We start from the raw sequence: 19,018 nt of genomic DNA, 5'->3' as shown, positions 1-19,018 counted from the left end.
TGAGGTATCTTGAGTTTTTATTTCAATCCTACTCCACAGAAAACAGCATTCACTAGCGTTATCTTCCTTACGTTTGTTTTTAATTTGACCCAGTACTGTGTTAAATAGAAAATACTGATTGAACAAGAACGGACGGTGAAAAACACGAGATGCTAAAAAGTTCCCCCAAACCCTCCTCCGCAGACACCCTGAATGTTACGAGTCATTTAAAATTAGTATAAAATAGGAGGACTAATCTGATAACCTGCTCTGTGCCTCCCACCCTGCTTTGCAAGGGAAGGATTTGGGAAGCAAGAGAAGAGAGGGCACTTCTCAATTACAGAGGAGCCCCCCCAGCAAATCCAGGCCCAAGGCAGGGTGGCAATGTCCCCAACAGAGCCCGGTCACCCATTCCCACCCGGGCATCTGCCCTGCCTTGGGTTTTCAGCAGGGAGCTGAGATGAAGTGGCCTCGGAAAGGTCCTTCTGGCACCTCCCTGTGCCTCGGGAGCACCCAGGATGGATTTAGGGCTGAAAGCCCCACTGGCTTCCGAGATAAATCCCCTGGGATGAAGACTGGATAAAACACGATGGTTGTCCCTGGGTGTCGTCAGCCCCTGCCCAGGGACGTTGGCCCAGCGGCTGGGACTGCTGTGCGCACGGGCTGTCCCCAGGGTGGTTCCCCCATGGGATTTAGTGATGGAGGCGGGGAGACCTGGCCACACTGAGCTGCAGTTGTCACCGTGCCCCACGGTGGCTCTGGGAATCCGGTCCCCTAAACTCGGTGAAAATTGAAGCCTGTGTTTGTAAAGCACTGGTCGTTCTCCAAGTGCTTCACGGGGTCCTCACATGAGCCCTGTGAGGTAGGTCAGTGTCTTCACCCCCATTTTATAGATGGGGAAACTGAGGCACGGAGAAAGGTAATGACCTCCCAGACAGCAAAAATGGCAGCTCCCACTCTAGGACCCCATATCCCGCTATTCCAACCCCAAACGTGCTCCACCAATTGCTGGTTACTCACAGCTCCTCCCTCTCCGCCCCTCCATCTGCGGTAGGTGATGGAGCAAGGGCTGGGACGTGGGGGCCTGGGAGAGGGAGCAGCAAAGACCAGGCTCACATCAGGTCACTCACCCCCTGTCCCTAGGACCACCCATCACCCCAAAGGCTGTCTTGGGGTGCCCCAGGCAGAGACACACACCCCCCCCCGCAGTCCCATGCCAGGCTGGGGGGCCGGGCGCAGCACCCAGGGCTCTTTATCAGAACCTTCTGCCTATGGAAGTGAAAACCCACCGGATTTTTTTGCCGACCCGGTGAGCCCAGCCACCGCGTCAGGAGGTGATGAGTATCTGGACGCTTTCTCTTTGGTAATTTGCTGCAAAATGGCACGGCCCTGGGGAGACGGTCCTGGGGCGCCGCAGGCTGGGGGGACCCTAAGCTCTGCGGAAGGTGGGACAGAGCCGGGAGCTCGTCTCCTCGGCACACTGCCGGAGAAACAGGAGATGCAGGACGGTGGCCGTAAATCTCCTTCGCTTGCCACGTCACGCCAAGACTGCTGCAGCTGCGATTAATCAAGAGGCCGAAGAGAGGTGATGGGAAATCGATGCCTTTGGGGGCTCCTGGGGAAGGGCTGAGAGCGGCGCCGCTCTGCCACCGGCTCCCAGCACAGACCCCGGCACACACCAGACCCTCCCGGCTCCAGCAGCTCTGGCGGCGTGTTTGGGAGTGGGACTGGGTGTGGTTTTCCCATTCCGGCAGCGTCAGGGCTGCTCCTGATGGCTGGGCAGGCACTCCATGTCCCATTATCCTTCCTCGAAGAGCACCGTGTAGCCGTGGTTAGGGGTTTAAAAACCAAGCGTCACTGGGACCTCCCCATCACAGCTCACCTCCCAGCATCACGCAGATGAATCCCTTCCCTGTGGCATTCCCAGGAATGTCGGAAATCCTCCCAAAAGTAGGTTTAAGTCTGCTACTGAGCAAGAGGGGCTCATCAACGGAATGGGAGCAGAGAAGGCAGGCAGCCCCTTGATCCCAGTCCAAGGAGGTTCGCTTCCCTCCTTGGAGGAGAAAGTAAATCCCCTGGTGTGGATGGGCTGACCCCAGCCAGGGGGATGCCGGGAGCCGGAGCCCCTGCTCTGCTCCCCATCAGGAGAAGGCACGCGTGTGGCAGAGCCTGGGAATGGGGCCGTGCTTCGGGGCTGCCGCCAGCACTGAGACCAAAGAGGAAAACGTGCCCCAGGGACAAAATGTCCATGGGGGCTTCAAGGGCCCATCCAGGAGGGACATACCAAGTTGCGCATTTAATACTGGCTTAGAGAAAGGGTTTTCCAATGCTCAGGGGTTCTGGGAAGCCCTGGAAGAGATTCAAGTTTCAATCTCGTGTAAGGCTTTGTTGACTCTGGACCTTCCCATCAAAAACTTGGGAGGGGGCAGTTAATGCTGATGTGACTTAGGACCATTTAGGAGCCAAGCGGGTGGTGTGGGGGTGCCGATGTGTCCCACTCCCCGTCTAGGGAGCCCAGGGGTTCCACGTCTCTCCCCCCATCCCAACTCCTCCAGTCCCCTGGCTGGCCCCTGCTAAGTGCTCCGGTAGCCTAAACCACGGTGTCACTAGCCAGGGGTGTGCGGGACCAGGTCCCCAGCTCCCGCAGGATGCTCGGGGTCAGGTGGGTGAGCGAGGCCTCCCCAAGCCCTCGGTGAGCGGTCGCTCCCCTATCGCCTGCAGCCCGGTGGTCGGTCACCCTGTTACGAAACCTTTGCTTAAAAAAAATAAACAGTTCCCGAGGTTAAAAAAGAAAAATCTGTTTAAAATCAACCTCCAGGATCTCCTGTCTGTGCAGGAAGGGCACCGGTGGCTGCTGGCCGTGGGACGAGCGGGTGGCTTGGGGGGATCCCATGGTGCAGGCTGCCTCCCCGCTCCCCTCCACGTCCCCACGTGCCAGTTGGTGGAAGTGATGTCTTTAAGGCATCTACCGAGACGTTTTAGCCTCCAGCGTGCCGGGCCGGTAGAGGTACCTCCAAATGGCATAGTAGTGGATGCCAGCTCCGATGGCCACGAAGAGGTGCCAGATGGCATGGGCAAAGGGGATGCGGCCGTCACTTTTGAAGAAGACCATGCCCAGGCAGTACGAGAGTCCACCGGCCACCAGCTCTGGGAGGCCATCCCTGTTGGGCTGGGAGCAAGCAGGGAGGTAGGGCTCAGTGGTGGCCGTGGTGTCCCTGCCCTTTTCCTACCATTCCATCAAGGTCAGAAGCATGGTCCCAGCTGCAGGGTGCAGGCAGGACCCTGGCTCTGCTTTCTGCTGCACCCTCCCCTCCAGCAAGGCAGCGGGGGCCCAGCAGCCCGGCTTTGCCAGGAGGGTTTCAACCCAATGGAGCCCAGGCAAGAGGTCTGCTGGAGATGCACGTGGTATCTGCTGGGCACCCAAAGGACTTGCAAAACCAAGCCAGGCCACATCGTATTTGGGCATGGCTTTATCCATCACACACCCTGGACTCCGCCAACCCACCGGAGACAAACCAGCCCCGCTGGGAATTGTCCCTCGCGCTGAGCCCGCGTGCTTTCCAGCAGTGGCTTACCATGGATAGAATGACCAAGGCAGGGAAGAAGCCCATGATAACGTAGCACACCAGCTCCACCAGCTTGTACCTGCAACGGATAGAGAAGCTGCTTGGAGGCAGGTACAGAGGGAGCATTGAGTTTTATGTGTGTAATGTCCACTGCCATGCTATAGGAAAAGGGATGGAGGTGCCATCACGGCAGGTCCCATGTCCTCATGTGCGAGCCACACCACAGCGGTGGGGTGGCACCCTTCTCCAGGGGTGATGGACCCCCACCTTGGCTTAGGGAGCTGCGAGCTCAGGGCCAGGCGCTTGGGGCTTCAGGGAGCCATCTGGGGCCTTTTGCTTTCTATTTGGTGCCACCATGTGGAAGAAGCAACTCATGGCAGCACTCCTTGCTCCCACGTCCCTTGTCCCGCATCCCTCCTCCCACATCCCTGCCACCAAAGCTTCTAAAACCGGGGTGCGGATGGGGAAGAATGTGGTCCAAGGAAGTTCTCCACTGTCAGTTGACCAGGAGGCTTCCCAGGGACCCTGTACCCATCTAGCTAGCTATCTCTATTCTTCTTGCTCTCCCCTGCAGCTCAACTATTGTCAGGGCATTAAGAGGAGCTGGCAGAGCTGAGCTGGGCTCTGCGAGACCCACCATCGCGGGGCCAGGAAAAGGCACTCACCGTTCATGGAAGAAGAAAACATACACGGTCCCGATGGATGCCATGATCCAGATGATCCAGCGCATGTGGGAGGCCCAGGGACCCAACTCCCGCAGGTTCAGCCTGCAAGAGCCAGGTCTGCAGTGAGGTGGGTCTAGGGCAGCACCCCGGTCCTGGCTGCGGGCAGCGAGGTGCCAGGGAAATGCTGCCTTCACCCCCATGGCTGTCCCACCAAAAGGTCCTCCCAACTTGTCACTTCAACTTAAAGGGGTTGAAATCTATAGGATAGGAAAGTTTTGTGAAAAGGGGTAGGGTACAGCCTCCAGCAGAGCCAAAGCCCGAGAGGGAAACCTTATTTGTTGGAGCTGGGCTGATTTTCTCCCCTCTAGTGGGGCCAAGCAACAGCTCCCACCCACCGGTAACTCACCAGGGAGCGTATGATGCCGCGATGAAGAAGTAGATCACCATCCTGTCGAACATGTGCAAGCAGTGCTCCACAGTCCTGCGGGACAGACAGCCAGACGGGTCACAGCCTACGGCATCGGGGGCCTCCGGACCCTCTCCCCCTTCCCGAGCCCCAGGCAATCAGGGCTGGTACCTGAGGTGCCTCTTCTTCCAGGAGATGGTGTGGAAGATGGTGGAGACGATGAAGAGGCTGGACAAGCCCAAGCCATAGATCCAGGCTGAGATGGTTTCCCACTGGTCATCGGAGAGGATGTAGAGGATGGAGCTGCCAAGGATGCTGGGAAGGATCCAGAACTGGAAGGGAGATGCAAACCTGGTTTTGACTTCTGGGTTTCCATGGAGCAGCTACAATACAGTCTCTGCTTTTCCTTTTAGGTGTTTCTTTGGCTTCTGCTCAAAGCTACCACCCATAAGGGGCAGACAGGCCACCCACACCAGCCAGGAGGGTCTCTCCCTGCGTGGTGCAGCTCCAAAATAGCTTCTCCAGGTGGAGACAGGGAGGAGGAGGAAGGCACAAGGAGGATGGCTACCTCCGAGTCATCTCCCAGGGCTTGGAGTGAGAGCTGCCAGCTCCTGAGGGAAACCCTGATGTGGGGAGCGCTTGCTCCTGCCACCACGTAGGCAGCCCCATAGGGCACCTGTCACCATTCCTGCTGTGAAAAACACTCCATTTTCAGGGAGCTTTGCAAAGTATTCCTGCTCCACTAAGCTCACGGCTGGCTTCCCCAGGGACAAGGGACCACGGTGAGTGAGAGCGAGGGAGATGCACACCAGCTTCCCAGGGCAGAAGGAGGGAGAGCATCCCCGTTCCCCGGCAGCACCTGGGGCACATCTGCCTCATCACAGCCCCAAGACCCTCAGGAGCTGCTCCAGGGCTGAACACAGACATTTTCAGGTGTTCCTTGAGGTTCCTCAGGGGATCCCCAGAGACCTGAGCACCATCCTCCCTCACCCTGGGACAGAGACAGGGACTCACTGCGTGGGTGGCACAGTTTGCCGCGTGCTCGTACTCCGTCGGCTGGTACCTGCAGTTGGACGGGACACGGTGATTCATAAACCTGCAGCGAGAAGGACGGGGAGAAACACGCTTAGGGGATGGGGTTTGGGGGAAAGCCTTTTGGGAGGGGTCTGCACAGGGACACCCACCAGCCCCAGCGTGGAGCCCCACCTCAGCTTTGCTCCAGCTGCCCCTGCAGAAGTGACCCCACACTGGGGACAGCTTGTCCATCTGGCTGGCTCCAAATGCCAGGACCCCAGGTCTTGTTCAGCTACGGCTCAGGCTGAAGGAGCTTGGAGACCAGAGGGCAGGAGCCAGCTCTGCCTGCTGCTGCGGGCAGGAGAGGGCAGCGGTGGGAAGGATGCAGGGGAAGCTGCTGCAAGGATGGATCGATAAGGTGTGGAGCATCTCCCGACCTGTCCCAGCATGGGGCACAGGTGACAGTCAGCAGCATGTCTGCCTGCCTGCTCTTGTGACACCGGCACCTCACACCACCTTCATGTCACAGGCGGAAAAACTCAGACACCACGTAACGACACGATCTAGTTACAGCCCATCCGCCCCAGAGAAAAGGGACCAGCACAGCCCTGGCAGTGCAGAAGGCGGCATGTGGCTGCGCGTCCATGACCCATCCAGTGGTGACACCCTCATGTCACAGCAGCGTGCCCGGCTCCGACAAGGGTATCCCCATGATGCCTTTGGTTTCTGGGTACCACCTGCAGCTCCCCCCTACCCACAAGGGCCACGTGTCCCGGCACAGATTGGTGCCAGTGGAAACCCCAACCGCGCTCCCTTGGAAACCTGTAACTTTATTTCTGTTTCTCTTGGTCTGAGGTATCAGCTTGCTCTTGGTGTTTGGAGGAACGTATCGATTTCCCCTGTCGGATCAACACACAGCAATAAAAAATAGTGTCAGGCTTGGCTAGTCCACTGCTTGGTACGTGACACGGTATTAAGAGGCAAATTAAATGTGCATCCGTGGTAACAGGTTGGAGCAAAGCCTTGCTCAGCATCCTCTTCTGGCAGGGCCCGGCAGCGGAGGCTTAGCAAAAGGAAATAAGGAACAGGCAAGGAGATAGCGATCCTTCCCTGCCTGCTCCTGGTAACCAGGGGTTTAAAGACCTTTTCTGCTGCGGCTCAGGTCAGGGCAGCCGAGCCGAGCGGGCGCCGGTGGGGCTGCCTGGCAGGACCTGGGCTAATTGCTTTCTGACCCTGTTTGCTCTCGGCTCCGGCACCATCTGCAGCGCGTTTCACAGCTGAGCGGCGCCCGGCGAGGGGGCTCGGGGGCTGGCAGGACCTTGCTGCTGGGCGCAGGGTGACCCCTCGGCCCGGGACACAGCGAAAGGCACCAAAAGTCCCCTCTCCCCGTCCCTGAGCCACCCACGCCCACGTGTACTCCTCTGCCATCTCCTGCCTGCTCAGCCCCACCGCCTGAGTCACTCCCTGCTATTAAAAGTGAGCCAGGATGGATTAAATATCTCAAAGAACATGGGTTTGAGCATGGGGGGGAGCGTGGCCGCAGCAGGCTCGGGCATGCGAGGCGTTCCCCAGCAGGCTGCGGTGACAACCCACGCAGGGACCCTGTCCCCAGCCCTGCCCTGGCGCTGCAGGAAGAAGCGTGGTCATGATGACCCAAAAATGTCGTGAATTAAGAGGGGGAAGCGGAGGGGATTAAGCTCCTACCACTCTGCAAATCGAGGACCCATGCTGGGTAAATCAGGGCTTAGCAAGGCTGCATGGCAGGGAAGCAGCCCGGCATCCCGGGGGACACGGCTGTGCCCGGCGTGCCATTGCCTCCGTCCCAGGTGGTACCAGGGATGCCCTCCCCATCCCACCGCTCCGGCCACGAGGGCTGGCCAGGCTCCCCGCGCTGGAGCCATGTCCCCCTGGCAGGAGGACAGTACTGTCCCCAGCGTTGCCAGGAGACTGTCCCCAGCTCCCCTTTGCTTTCTGCTTTCCTTTCTTTTCCCTTTTAATAATAAGGCAGCAGGGGGGGGTGGGAAGGCCAGACATCCCTCGTGACGTCGCGGTTGCTGAGGAAACATGCACAAGGCCTTTTCCTTTAATTTATTTGTTTTAACAAAGCCCTGCACCGTCTCCCCTCTGTTCTGGCGGTTGCTGTTCAGAGCAGTAACAGGGAGCAGCGACGGGGCCGGTTCCCACAGCCCCCCCACGGGGACCGAGGGGCACCTGGACCCTTTGGGAAGGGATCCCTGGGGTGCAAACATCCCCCCTAGCTCTGGTACAGGGACGGAGAGGCCAGGAAGGGCCACCCCTGCCATCCCTGCGGGATGAGGTCAAACAGCATGCGTGTCCCTGAAGCCCAAAGCGGTGGCACGCTGCAAACACCTGCTTTTCCCGCAGGGAGAAATAGTCTTGAGGAGGATCTTCTTTTTTTTGACCTGGGGAGAGATTGCTCTTGTTTTCCTGCCCTGCTTTCCATTAAGCATCACCCTGTGAAGGACGGGAAATAGAGCATCGTGAATGCGGGACCTGGCTGCAAAGTGCTGGGCCAGCCTGGGCACAGCCGGGCCCTCCCGGAGCAGCCAGCGTTGCAGTTTGGGGCTAGTTGGGCACATTTTGGTGCTCAGGAGCAGAGCTGCGCAAACAAGCATGGGAGCAGCCGGAGTTTGCGCTTCTCCTGGCAGGGCAGGACGAGTCCCTGGCTGCCCTGCAGCATCTTGCTCCCCAGAGAGGCCGTTTCCCCACCTTCTCTTCTCTCCTGGGACTGCATCTCCCTCCCAGACCACCCTGGGATGGCAAGCATCCACCCAGCTCACGTCGTTGTGGCTGTGGGACAGGACATGGGGAGCCCTGCATCATTCCCAGCCTGCAGAAAGTTGCCATACCGGTGTGCAAAACCAAGCTCAAACCTGAGCTGCAGCCCGGACAGATGGATGGACACGCTTGGAGAGGGCACCCACCACTCTCATTAGAGCTGATGAAAGCCCAGAGCAGCCGAGAGCCCCAGGGGTGGCTGCGGCGTGATTCCCAGCCGCGGCTCTCTGCGATTGGGGTCGGGAGAAGGGGAATTGCTGGCAGCCAGGCAGAGCTCTGGGGTTTTTCAATTCAAGAAAATAAGGAGAAGAAGAGAAACACCTCCCCAGACTGAGATCTGATCCCTGCAACAAGTCTCCTTGACTTCAGCCCGGCCGGCTGAATGCACGGTCATCGCCAGCTCCGTGTCATTGCACCCATATGCCTGGGGACACGCTGGCGGTGTCCCTGGGGTGGGAGGAGACGACAATGGCTTGTCCCCAACAGCCTCCAGCGTATGCTGCCACCTGCCCAGGGACCCAGGGAAGCTGCAGTGATGTGTCTCGCTCGACACGGCCGGTCCGGGAAGCCGCGGGCAGGTGACGACACACCGTCTGGGTGCTGCAAGGCATTTTAGCAGGTGCTTTGGGATTGCAAAGCCCAAGAGACACAGAAAAGTTCAAAACCTGCACGGCAGCAACACGAGCACGTTCATTTTCTAAGGATGCTGCATGGGAAGCAGAGACCCGAGGGGCTCCCGAGCAACTTTTTCTCTCAGTCCCATTCCTGGCAGACGCTGGTCACACCGGCTGTATGAAGATGGGCGTCCGAGCAGGGGTTATTCACTGCAGCCCCGGGCTTTTTGCCTGCCCGGCTTGTGCCTGCTTCCCCCTGGCCCCTTTCCCAGGGAGGGAGACTGAAAAGGGCCAGTGCAGCAGGCTCCGGCCGGGGAAACAAAGAGCCCCTTGTCCCAGGCAGCCGAGGCAAAGTGCAGAGCTGCCTTCCCAGGCTTGTTCCTTTCTCCTTCTCTTTCTCCCACTCTGGTTTGTTTTTTGGTTGGGTTTTTTTTTTTTTTTTTTGTGGCTTTGGGGTGGGTTTTCTGGAGTTTTTCAAAGACTTTTATCCAAGAACAAAGTTCTGACCTCAAAAATCAGGCAGACCTGCCTGGCTCTTGCTTTGCCAGGGTGGGGGAGAAGAAGGGGATTAAATTACATTATTCCTCGGGATGGCTCATGTGTGAGCGTTGGAGCATCCGAGCTCTTCTGAGGGCACCAGGGCAAGGTGCATTGGCCACTCCATGGGCACCACGCACTCACACGGGCAGAGCTGTGGGACACTTTGCAGGAATGCTGTCCCCTACATACACCGGGGGGCGGGGGGAACAGCCCCAATGGAGACCCAGGCCAGGGTGCCATTTGGAAAAGGTGGGGTTTAGTCCTGCCTTCGACACTGACTCTCTGGCCAGCCTCTGCCACATCACTTCATTTCCCTCTCCAAGTGAGGATGATATTTTTGACATCCTTTAGGCAAGCTGGTGGAAGGATAACATGGGGAGGGTGTAAAATCACCACTGAAACACGGACGGGGAGGTGCGAGCTGGGGGGTTGCCTCTACTGCCATTGAGCAGCTCATCCCTGCTCTTGCAAGAAGCCGGTCCAACACCTGACACCCCCAACCCTGCTATAAACCAGGCTATATACATGACACATGGCTGTGTATCTGCGCATCGCTGAGGCCGTGGCCACGGCTGTGACACTTGAAGAGTCACCACATCCCCTTCACCACCCGTGAAACACTAAATGCTGGAGCCGTGTTGTGGCACTGTGGGGACAAAGGAGCAGCCGGCGTATTCAGGGTTGCTCCCAGGTGATGTGAATCTCCCCAGACCAGCTGATCTCTACAGGTTTCACCTGTGAACAGCTTATAAAAGGGCTGGGCTTGCTCAGCATCTGGCCTCATGTTGTTGGAGACAGGGTGCTGGTTTGCTGTGCATCCGCTCTCCTGCCCAGGGAGCTGGGTTGTTTCCAGGCTGTGTTCCCTGCTGGGCGGCTTCCTGGAGATTTGGCTGCAAAATCAGGAGATTTCCCCTTGTGACTGGGTGCCACAGCTGGCTTTTAAGTAACAGAGGAGCTGTTGAAGGATTGTATCCTGATGGTGGCCTCTTGTCACAGAGGAAAGATAAGGTTCAGCCTCGAGAAGAAAAAGGCTTGAGGGAGACCTTATCACCATGTTCCACTGTTTAAAGGGTGGTTACAAAGGAGATGGAGACTCCCTTTTTACAAGGAGTCATGAGGAGAAGACAAGGGGTAATGGATACAAATTACTCCTGGCGAGATTCCAATTGGACACAAAAGGAAAATTTTTCACCACGAGAACAATCACCCATTGGAATAATCTCCCCAGGGAAGCGGTGGATTCCGCATCATTGGACACTTCTAAGATTCAGCTGTACAGGTCATGGGCCATCTTCTCTGGACCGTGCTTTTGCCAAGAAAGGTTGGACCAGACGATCCTGAGGTTCCTTCCAACCTGGACTTCCAGAACAGAGATAGTTGGATGCTGACCAGCGGTGGTGGTAAGTCCTGCTGGGGCCCTTTGGGTTGTCCCTTGGCAGAGCAAGTGTTGTGATGCCCGAAGTGACAGTGACAGAGCAGATGTGTCCCTGCAGGGCAGACTGGCCACAGATGCCTCTACGGTGCGTGCTCTGGGTTTGCCCTAATGAGCCCTGTGGCTGCATGCCCAGTGCAGATGCCAGGGCTTGGTCCCCAGGCTTGTGCTCATGTGTGAGTGGCTGCGGACGCACCCCTGTAAGCTGGGGCTTGGCGTGTGCTCAGCTTCTGACCCGTAATCCGGTAATGCTCCAGCTGCAGCCCCTGCTAAGAGGCTTCATCCCCTTGAGCTCCTCCGCGGCTCCTAATTAGCTCAGTACCAGGGAGCTGCGTGTGACGGTGTGCTGCAGGGGACAGGATGCCAGGATGCAGGAGACAGATCAGGACCACAGAGATGTGCTCAGCCACCCCACCCCCCATCCCCCCTCCTCAAGTGCAGGACAAATTCTGCAACTCCATGATGTGGGACAGGCTCAGCAGCCCTCCTCTCTCTCCCCATGGTTGCAGCTCCTCGTGGGGAGCCCCCAGACTCTGCAGTACTATAAAGCTGCTTTATCCAGCCCAGGAGCACAGGAGAAATCTGGCTTTTCCTTCCTACCCATTGACACGGGAGCATTTGCCACTGGGAAGCAGAGATGCGAAGGCTCAGGCTGATGCTGCCCAGCGTTGCCATCTGCAGAGCCACCCACGCCGGCATGTGTACGGCTGCGCGGCACCCCGTTAGGAGCTCAAACCTCTATTTCCATGCCTGTTCCTCAGCGCTTGCATGCTCCTACGCGAACATATGGCACTCCTGGTTTGGAAAGCTGAGCCGTGCGTGCTGTAAACTCGCGGGTCGGCTCCCTGGGCTGGGGAGAAGGGACAGCCAGGAGAAGCCTGCTCCGTGGGATACTCCTTTGACTCTAGTCCATCCCACGTGAGAAGCAGCAAGATGGCACGGCATTTTCTTTTGTGCTGCTTTCTGGCACCGTGCAAAGAGCTGGCAGCTTGGGTGGGGAGAGACCGAGGCAGCAAACTGAAGGGCTTTTCAACTAAACCAGCATCTCTCAACCTTTCTTATGGGTAAATTAGCGGATCACCAGATTTCTGGAGTAACCTGCCCAGAAGGCGCTGGTGCAAGCCTTGCTTCCACAAAGGAAGTCAAAAGGCGCTGCAGACGGAGTGCTCGTTTATCACCTCTGATTACCCTCCTCCCAGTTTCGCTTGCTCCCAGCACCCTGACATGTGGAAACACCCTGGGCTGGCTGTAGACCATCCCCCGGCACTATATAGCCTGCACGCCATGAGAAATGCTAAACAAGTCCGCTTGCTGGCTTAGAGATGCTCCTGGATGGGGACTGTGTGCTCAGCCATGTCGATGCTCTACCTGCCCTGAGCTGCAGGCACAGATGTCCCCTGTGAAGGGACAGGGAAGACCCCAGCATATCCTGCTGCCACAGCAGTGGGTACACGAGGGGCTGAGGCTGGCGGGGGGAGGCAATATGCTGCTGTTATTTCCCCAAACACACCAGGGACCACACCACGGGTATGCCCGATTCCTGTTCTTTGCTCCTCACCCTAGCAGAGATGAAGCACGGGAGGGTCCAAGCCAGGCTGGGTGCAGGCATGGACCATTTCTGCACCCATGAGAGCCTATATATATCTAGCAGGGCTTGGATGGTGGGTGGAAACTCAGCAGGTCATTCCCAGCAGGGTTACAACTGTCCACGTTCCCATCCTCTCTGCAGGGATATTTGATTTTCTGTCCAGCAGGATCTCTGCTCTTTATGTAGACGGTATCTCAAACTCTTCCAAGGCAATTCATGACCCTGCAACTACAGCAGAGCTGTTTGTTTATTCACAACAGATGGGATTGGTGAGTGTTTCCCAAATTACTTTCTGAGCTGGGACTTCTTGTTTCATTTGGTACTCGTGAGACCTCCAACAACAGCTGATTAGTCACAAAATGACTCTGATGTCCCAGGTGTTTTGTGAATGTTAGGAGGACTGTTTCCAGAACTGAAAATTCTTTATTATTCACTATTTTTCTCTTTGGAAAGTCATTGTGCGTGTTCCTCACTGCCTTGCCTGCATTGGCCTGAGCACAGAAGTTAGTGGGATAAGTCCTGAGCTGGCTCTGCCGGCTTAAACTCTGGGACAGCCCCAGGTGGGCAGGACTGAGCACAACCCTCTGCCTGCTGGCAGAGGATTTGGGCACTTTGGGGGGCTGGAGCCTTCCCAGCCTCTGACCCCAGCTGCCACCAGCTCTTTGGAGACCCAGCTTCTGCCGTGACATTATGGGAGCAGGTCATGGTTTCTCAGGTCCATAAGGTCTCCCTATAGCATTCCCTGAGAGACAGAGAGAGCCTGGCCCTCACTGGGGATTCCTGGATGCTACTGAAGTACAAATGATACCTGTAAATTCAGCAAATGCCTCTGGAGAATGAATGCACAGGAGGAATGTTAGGCGTTTCACCAGCCAGGTAAGCAGATACCAGGATTTCAATTAGTATCATTACCAACAGAGAGCAGGGCTGCGTCTGCTGCTGCGGTACCAGCCAGTGCTGCTGAGCACAGCAGAGGAGGGAAACTCCTTGCCCCTGACCTGCTGATCTCTCGCTGCACAAAATCCTTTCCTCGGCAGCAGCCGAAGCACAGCCCGGACTGTGAACTTGAACAGGATCACAGACGTGGACCCAAACTCTCCTGAAGGTCAGCGCGGCTCAGCCCAGCTAAGCGGCACCTGAAGCAAACACCGGGAGCATGATGCTTGTAGTTCCATGCTATCATGAGAAGTCGTAGTGTATCACATCGAGCCCATCGGACTCTGGATTTTTCACTGCATGAAAATGTTGAGGTTCAATTTCACCTGGAGAACCCCGAAGGGGCTCCTGTGCATGTGTTTGGTCGTATCTCCTCGGCCTTGCTCAGCCCCTGCTCTGGCCGTCCATCCCCTTGCAGCATCTCTCTGGGCACCCAACCTCCTTTTGCAGCTGCAGCCAAGCACCCTGCAAGAGCAATGAACTGAAAGAACAGTTGTGCTCTTTTCCCTTCCCTTCCATAGGAGTTCTAGCTGGTTCGCATGGCTTTGTCCGGCTGTGGAGCTGGGTGCGTGGGAAGGGAGGCGGAGGGGAAGACGAGCCTGGGAGCAATCCTGGCAGAGCCCTGTTTCTCGCATCCACTGACCTGCCGCGCTGGGCAGTGGCTTGAATTTCTCGTGCATCGTGTTGGCCGCTTCCTCATGAAGCTGGCCATAGTGAGCTGTGCCAAGGAATCACATCAGGCTGATATCCAACACCAGCTGAAGGAGGGAAAAGACCATCAGGCATCCGCTTCCCGGGCGGCCAAAAGACTATTCTTCCCCCAAAAGCATGGCACTTGGCTTGCCAACTGCTGTGTGTCTCCAGTGTGGTGATCCCCCACCTGAGCCTGTCCTGCTGGGTCCCCCGACTCTCCCAAAGGAAGGAAAGGGGCAGTATGAGGGGAAAACCCCATGACAAAAGATGGCAGCTCATCAACTCTGAGTACTTATTGCCTTCCAAATACCCGGCTCCAATAATAACTGCACCCTGGGCTTCTGAACCTACATGAGATGAATCCTACCAGTGCTATTTTAAGAGGCTATCTGAATCAAACTGGCCCCACAGAGCAACCAGTATGGAATTGGTCACTGACATCAGGTGATCTTGGTTTTCCCTAGGTATTTTGGGGGCCTCCACATCTCTTGGAGGCACTGCCATTTGCAGAAAGGGAATCTGCTCAGCTGGGGGCAGCCCGGCAGGTCTTGCTGGGGATGGTGGGATGGGGATGGTGCTTGCATGGTGAGGAGCCCCAGCCTCTCGAGCAGCTCCGAGCTGCAATGTCAATGCTGAAAGCATTTCCCTTCTCTCTGCTTCATCTCACGTGGGCTGTGGGGGAAGCAGAGCTCTTGGAAAGCATCTCGGTGTGTGTGGGAGCAGGTGAGGGCTGCTCGTGCTTTCATCGCAAAGCAAAGAGGGATCAGATCTCCCCAGTGCGGTAGCTCTGCTCAGGCTGTCAGCCTGGCATTGCTTTTGTTGCGTGTGGGGTCTGAGCACCCCAATGTTTCCTCTCACTCCTGTTCCTGCTGGTTCTCCTCTCCCTCTCTTGCCTGGAGATGCTGGAGGAGGTGAATGTCTCCTTGCTCAGTAATTACAGGTGCAGGGGGCAACAAGGAAGGTCTTCCCAGATGCCATTCTCCAGACTTGGAGGATTTGCTTTTGAGCAAGTGTAGAGCTCAGATCTCCATCCCCTCGTGCCACTGAGGAGGTGGCAACACCTACATTGTGGACACCAGGTAGGAGCGGACAAGCCTGGACCACGCATCTACAGAGGCCCCTGCTCTCCCTAACCTCCTGCTGTTTCTGCGCCGAGAAATTAATGTGGATTTTCCTGGCTGCTTCTCTTTGTGACTCTGCACAGGGCACGACAAGCAAACGCAATAAGATTTAGAGGTTTTTACATGAACAAATCAAATCGCGAACTGCTATCAGTTAATTAGGATGATTCAGTGCCCTGCGCAGCCTGCAGCTCCCAGCAAAGCCCTCTCCATGGCTGCTCCGGAGCTGCTGAAGCCAGCCAGATACAGCAGCTCCCCGCTTAATCGCGTTTCCTTACAATTACGGCTCTGGATGGCCAAACTCCGGGAAGCATCTTGTGTCCCTGCAGGGAGATTGGGGCTGAGCCACAGCCCCATGGTAGCTATGTGGGCAAGGGGCACTGGACCATGTTTGAGTGAAAAAGTGGGCCAAAGCGGGGTCAAAGCCATCAGTGAGGTGTAAGGAAGGGACTGGTTACTGGCTCGGTGTAACCTGCCTGATGACACTCAATGAGGATGCGATTTGCACCCATCTGTTGCGCTGGGGGGAAACCAGCACTGATTCGGTGGAGGAGGAAAGGAAAGGGTGGAGCGAGAATGGGGGAATAACTACCTGATGGTTGGATAAAGCAGGAGGAATCACACCTGCTTGCTCCCTGTAACTGCACGCTGCTGCCGGCGTCGTGGCTGAATTTGGCCTGTCGGGCAGGAGGTGGATGGCGCTCGCCATGACGCAGGCTGTCAGGGAAAGCCTTGCGGCAACAGCACACCGTAACTCCCTTTCCCCACGGTGGCAGACGATGGAAGAGCCTCCTGGACCCCGCAGCAGAGCAGAAACCACCGACAGCCTCACTTATAACCACAACCTGCTCAAACAGCATTGCTGTGCGTCCCTATTCCCACCACAGCGACAGCCCCCCCCCCAACTTGCTTTCTTCCCCTCCACCCCAGCCACGATGCTCTGTCTCCGAAGCCCAGCCGTGAAGGATTCGGGGACATTCCCGTGCCCCTCCAGCCCCAGGTTTTCTCCTGGCAGTTCACAAAATGCTCCTGCATTGATTGCTGCCTTTTATCTCTTTGTTCAAAGCCCGGTGCCTTTGCTGCAGCTTTCACACAACAGGTCTTTCATCACCGCACTGGTTTTTATTTATTCCTTTTGGCGGCTGTATTGATGGCCAAGTTCCTCCTTTCTTGGTCCTCACTCAAAATTAGATAAAATGACATTAAAAACGAAGCTGTTCCAGGCTCTTCCACCACAAGGAAAACTTTCTGATTTTTTTTTTTTTTTTTCCCCAAGGAAGGCCACAAGAAAGCCTTTTTCATCCTCTGAGAAGAGGGTGCATCACAAGATACTTCTGATGCCTTGAAGGGTATGTGTCACCGTGAGCTCTGTGGCTCCTGCTCACACCAGTCCCTGTTGCAGAGCCCAGTCCCAGTTACTTGCAGCCCAGGGAAGCCGACAGAGCATCTCCATCACAAAAAAAAAAAAAAAAAAAAAAAAAAAAGGAGTAGCTTTCAGGGTCTCTTTGGGGATATGCCACGGCAGAGCATTTTTGTGGAGAGGAGAGCTGGTGTGCACGGAACGCGGGGGGGACGGGGATTAGCCAACTGTTATTTTTAAGCACTGGGCTAAGCGGATCTCTGCGGTGATGTAGGCAGCTCTGGGTTAGCATCTCGTGCTGGTGATCGCCTTGAGGTGAAAGCCAAGGGAGCACCCATCTCCTCCTGCTCCCCGTCCAGCCCTGGAACCCAGCGGGAGGTGGAGGATGCCCTGCAGACCTGCCCCACACATGGGCTCTGTCCCTGCAAGGCACTCTGTCACACCTCATCCCCATTTAACAAGTTGTCTCCAGAAAGGACAACAACAAAGTCTGATAATTTTGGATAAATCAAGCAACAATCAAGCAACAGGCTGGCACATGGGTTCTGCTGGGGGATGAATGAGGTGGGGGACAGCCCCTGCTCTGCTGCTCGGCTCCCAGAGAGCCTCCACACCCTGCTGTGGGGTAAAGGTATGGTTTTCCTCCTCTGGGGGGACAGAGCTTTTCTCGGCTCCATCTCCCCTTGTCTCTGTTCTCTGTGTGCCAGCTGGGAAAAACAGGTTTGAATTCTCAGCTTTCACAAGGAGTTTTGGACCAGATGCATTGTGTAGACCTGCTGGGTACCTCCTGCATCTCCCCCGGGTAAAGGTTCTCAGGAGGCAGCTGCAGCATCAAAATAGTCTTTGAGAGGGTGCCCACATGTTTCAGGCAGCTTTTAGAGGTGCAAGTATGGATTTTCCCCATGGGACGCCTGGGAGGAGAGGAGCTGAAGGTTTGGGGGGGGTGGGAGGGAGATGATTTAGCCCAGGCAAATATCCCTCAGGGATGCTTCTGCCTGGAGCAGGCAAGAAATGCCATCACCACTCCTTTCCAGACAAGTTTTTCTCTGGTATCTGACTCTTAACAGGACCACTGGGAGTCTGACAGTGGCAGCAGCAGAGATGAATGCCCCCAGGAACTGTGCCAGCCTGTGGGACCCTGCACAGCCACAAAAACATGCCCACCACAGTCACAGGGAGCTGGGAGCAAAGCCTGCCCTTGGTGACAAACTGGGCACCCCCTGAGCCCCCTCTGGCCATGCATCACCCAACGCTGTGCAATCTGACTCATCCTCGGCCACCCAGCGTGCCGGAGGGCTGCGGGCAGCCACTGTCCCCGCGTCACCCACCAGCTCCCTGCTGAGGCCACATCTGATCCCGCAGCAGCATGCATGGCCGAGTGCCCTCTGACCCGTCCCCAGTGGTCCTCAGGTTTCCCCCTCCACGGGCAATGCCATGAGGTTTCCTAACACACCTGAGCTGTTAAAACAAGTTCCTGCTGCTGCTGGAAAACCTCCCTGGGCATTTCACGGAGAGGGGAAAGAATCCACCACCGGTGCATCCCATAGGATCCCTGTGGAGCCCCCAGGTCCAGGCTGGGGGAGCCACCCCAAGGGGTGGGTGCAGCAGAACCCAAGGCAACGTCGGTCCCTCTGCGGAGGGTTCATGGCTGGTGGTGGGGTCTGTTCCTGCGGGGAGCTGGGCTCCTGATCCCCCAGCAGCAAGAAGACAAGGGTGAAGTTAGACCCAACGGAAGGCAGCGAGGGCTGCCAAGGATGCTCAGGATCCCTTCGGGATGCAGAAAGGCACAGGTAACCTTCTCCCAAAAGCCGAGCCCACACCTGCCCTGGGCTTTGGGGCACTCAGCAGCTTTTGAAGGTCCCTTCGGGCTCCATCCCCGCCGGAGCAGGGGCAGGGGCAGGGGCTGGGGCAGGGGCTGGGGCTCCGCAAGCACCCGGGGGTCGGGGACCGCCGCACCGACGGCTTTACCTGGCGTAGCGCGTCTTCTGGAAATCCAGGAGCCGGGACGCGAACATCGCGGCAGTGCCATGGGGGGGTCCCGGGGGGGGGGGCGGCGGCTGCTCAGCCCCGGGGTTGGGGAAGGGGAGGGAGGGAAAGTGCCGCCCCGGGGGGAACCGGCACCAACTCCGCGGGCTCTGGCGGGGCGGGGAGGAGAAGGGGCGGCCGGGCCGGCCCAGCCCAGCCCGGTCCCGGCCCCCTCCCGCCCCCCCCGGCTGCTCGGGAGAGCGACACCGGGAAAACAAAGGCGACCTCCGGGAGAGGGGAGCCAGCCCCGCTGCCGCCCTGAGATCTGCAAAAAGGAGGA

General features: G+C 57.2%; 1 protein-coding gene across 1 annotated transcript; it reads right to left on the bottom strand.

The window, feature by feature from the left end:
* MMD2 (monocyte to macrophage differentiation associated 2) lies at window positions 1–19,018 on the bottom strand. Its single transcript, XM_063344232.1, has 7 exons — window positions 18,682–19,018; window positions 5,631–5,712; window positions 4,788–4,948; window positions 4,617–4,691; window positions 4,211–4,312; window positions 3,555–3,624; window positions 1–3,148 (listed from the first exon to the last, which is right to left on the bottom strand). The coding sequence occupies exons 1-7, from the start codon at window positions 18,726–18,728 to the stop codon at window positions 2,945–2,947; spliced, it is 741 nt and encodes a 246-aa protein (XP_063200302.1). The 5' UTR covers window positions 18,729–19,018; the 3' UTR covers window positions 1–2,944.

This window comes from Chroicocephalus ridibundus, chromosome 8 (assembly GCF_963924245.1).
Source record: "Chroicocephalus ridibundus chromosome 8, bChrRid1.1, whole genome shotgun sequence".
In the NCBI taxonomy this organism is placed as follows: domain Eukaryota; kingdom Metazoa; phylum Chordata; class Aves; order Charadriiformes; family Laridae; genus Chroicocephalus; species Chroicocephalus ridibundus.
The sequence above is the reverse complement of the archived record's forward strand: the minus strand, read 5'-3'. Positions and strand labels throughout refer to the sequence as shown.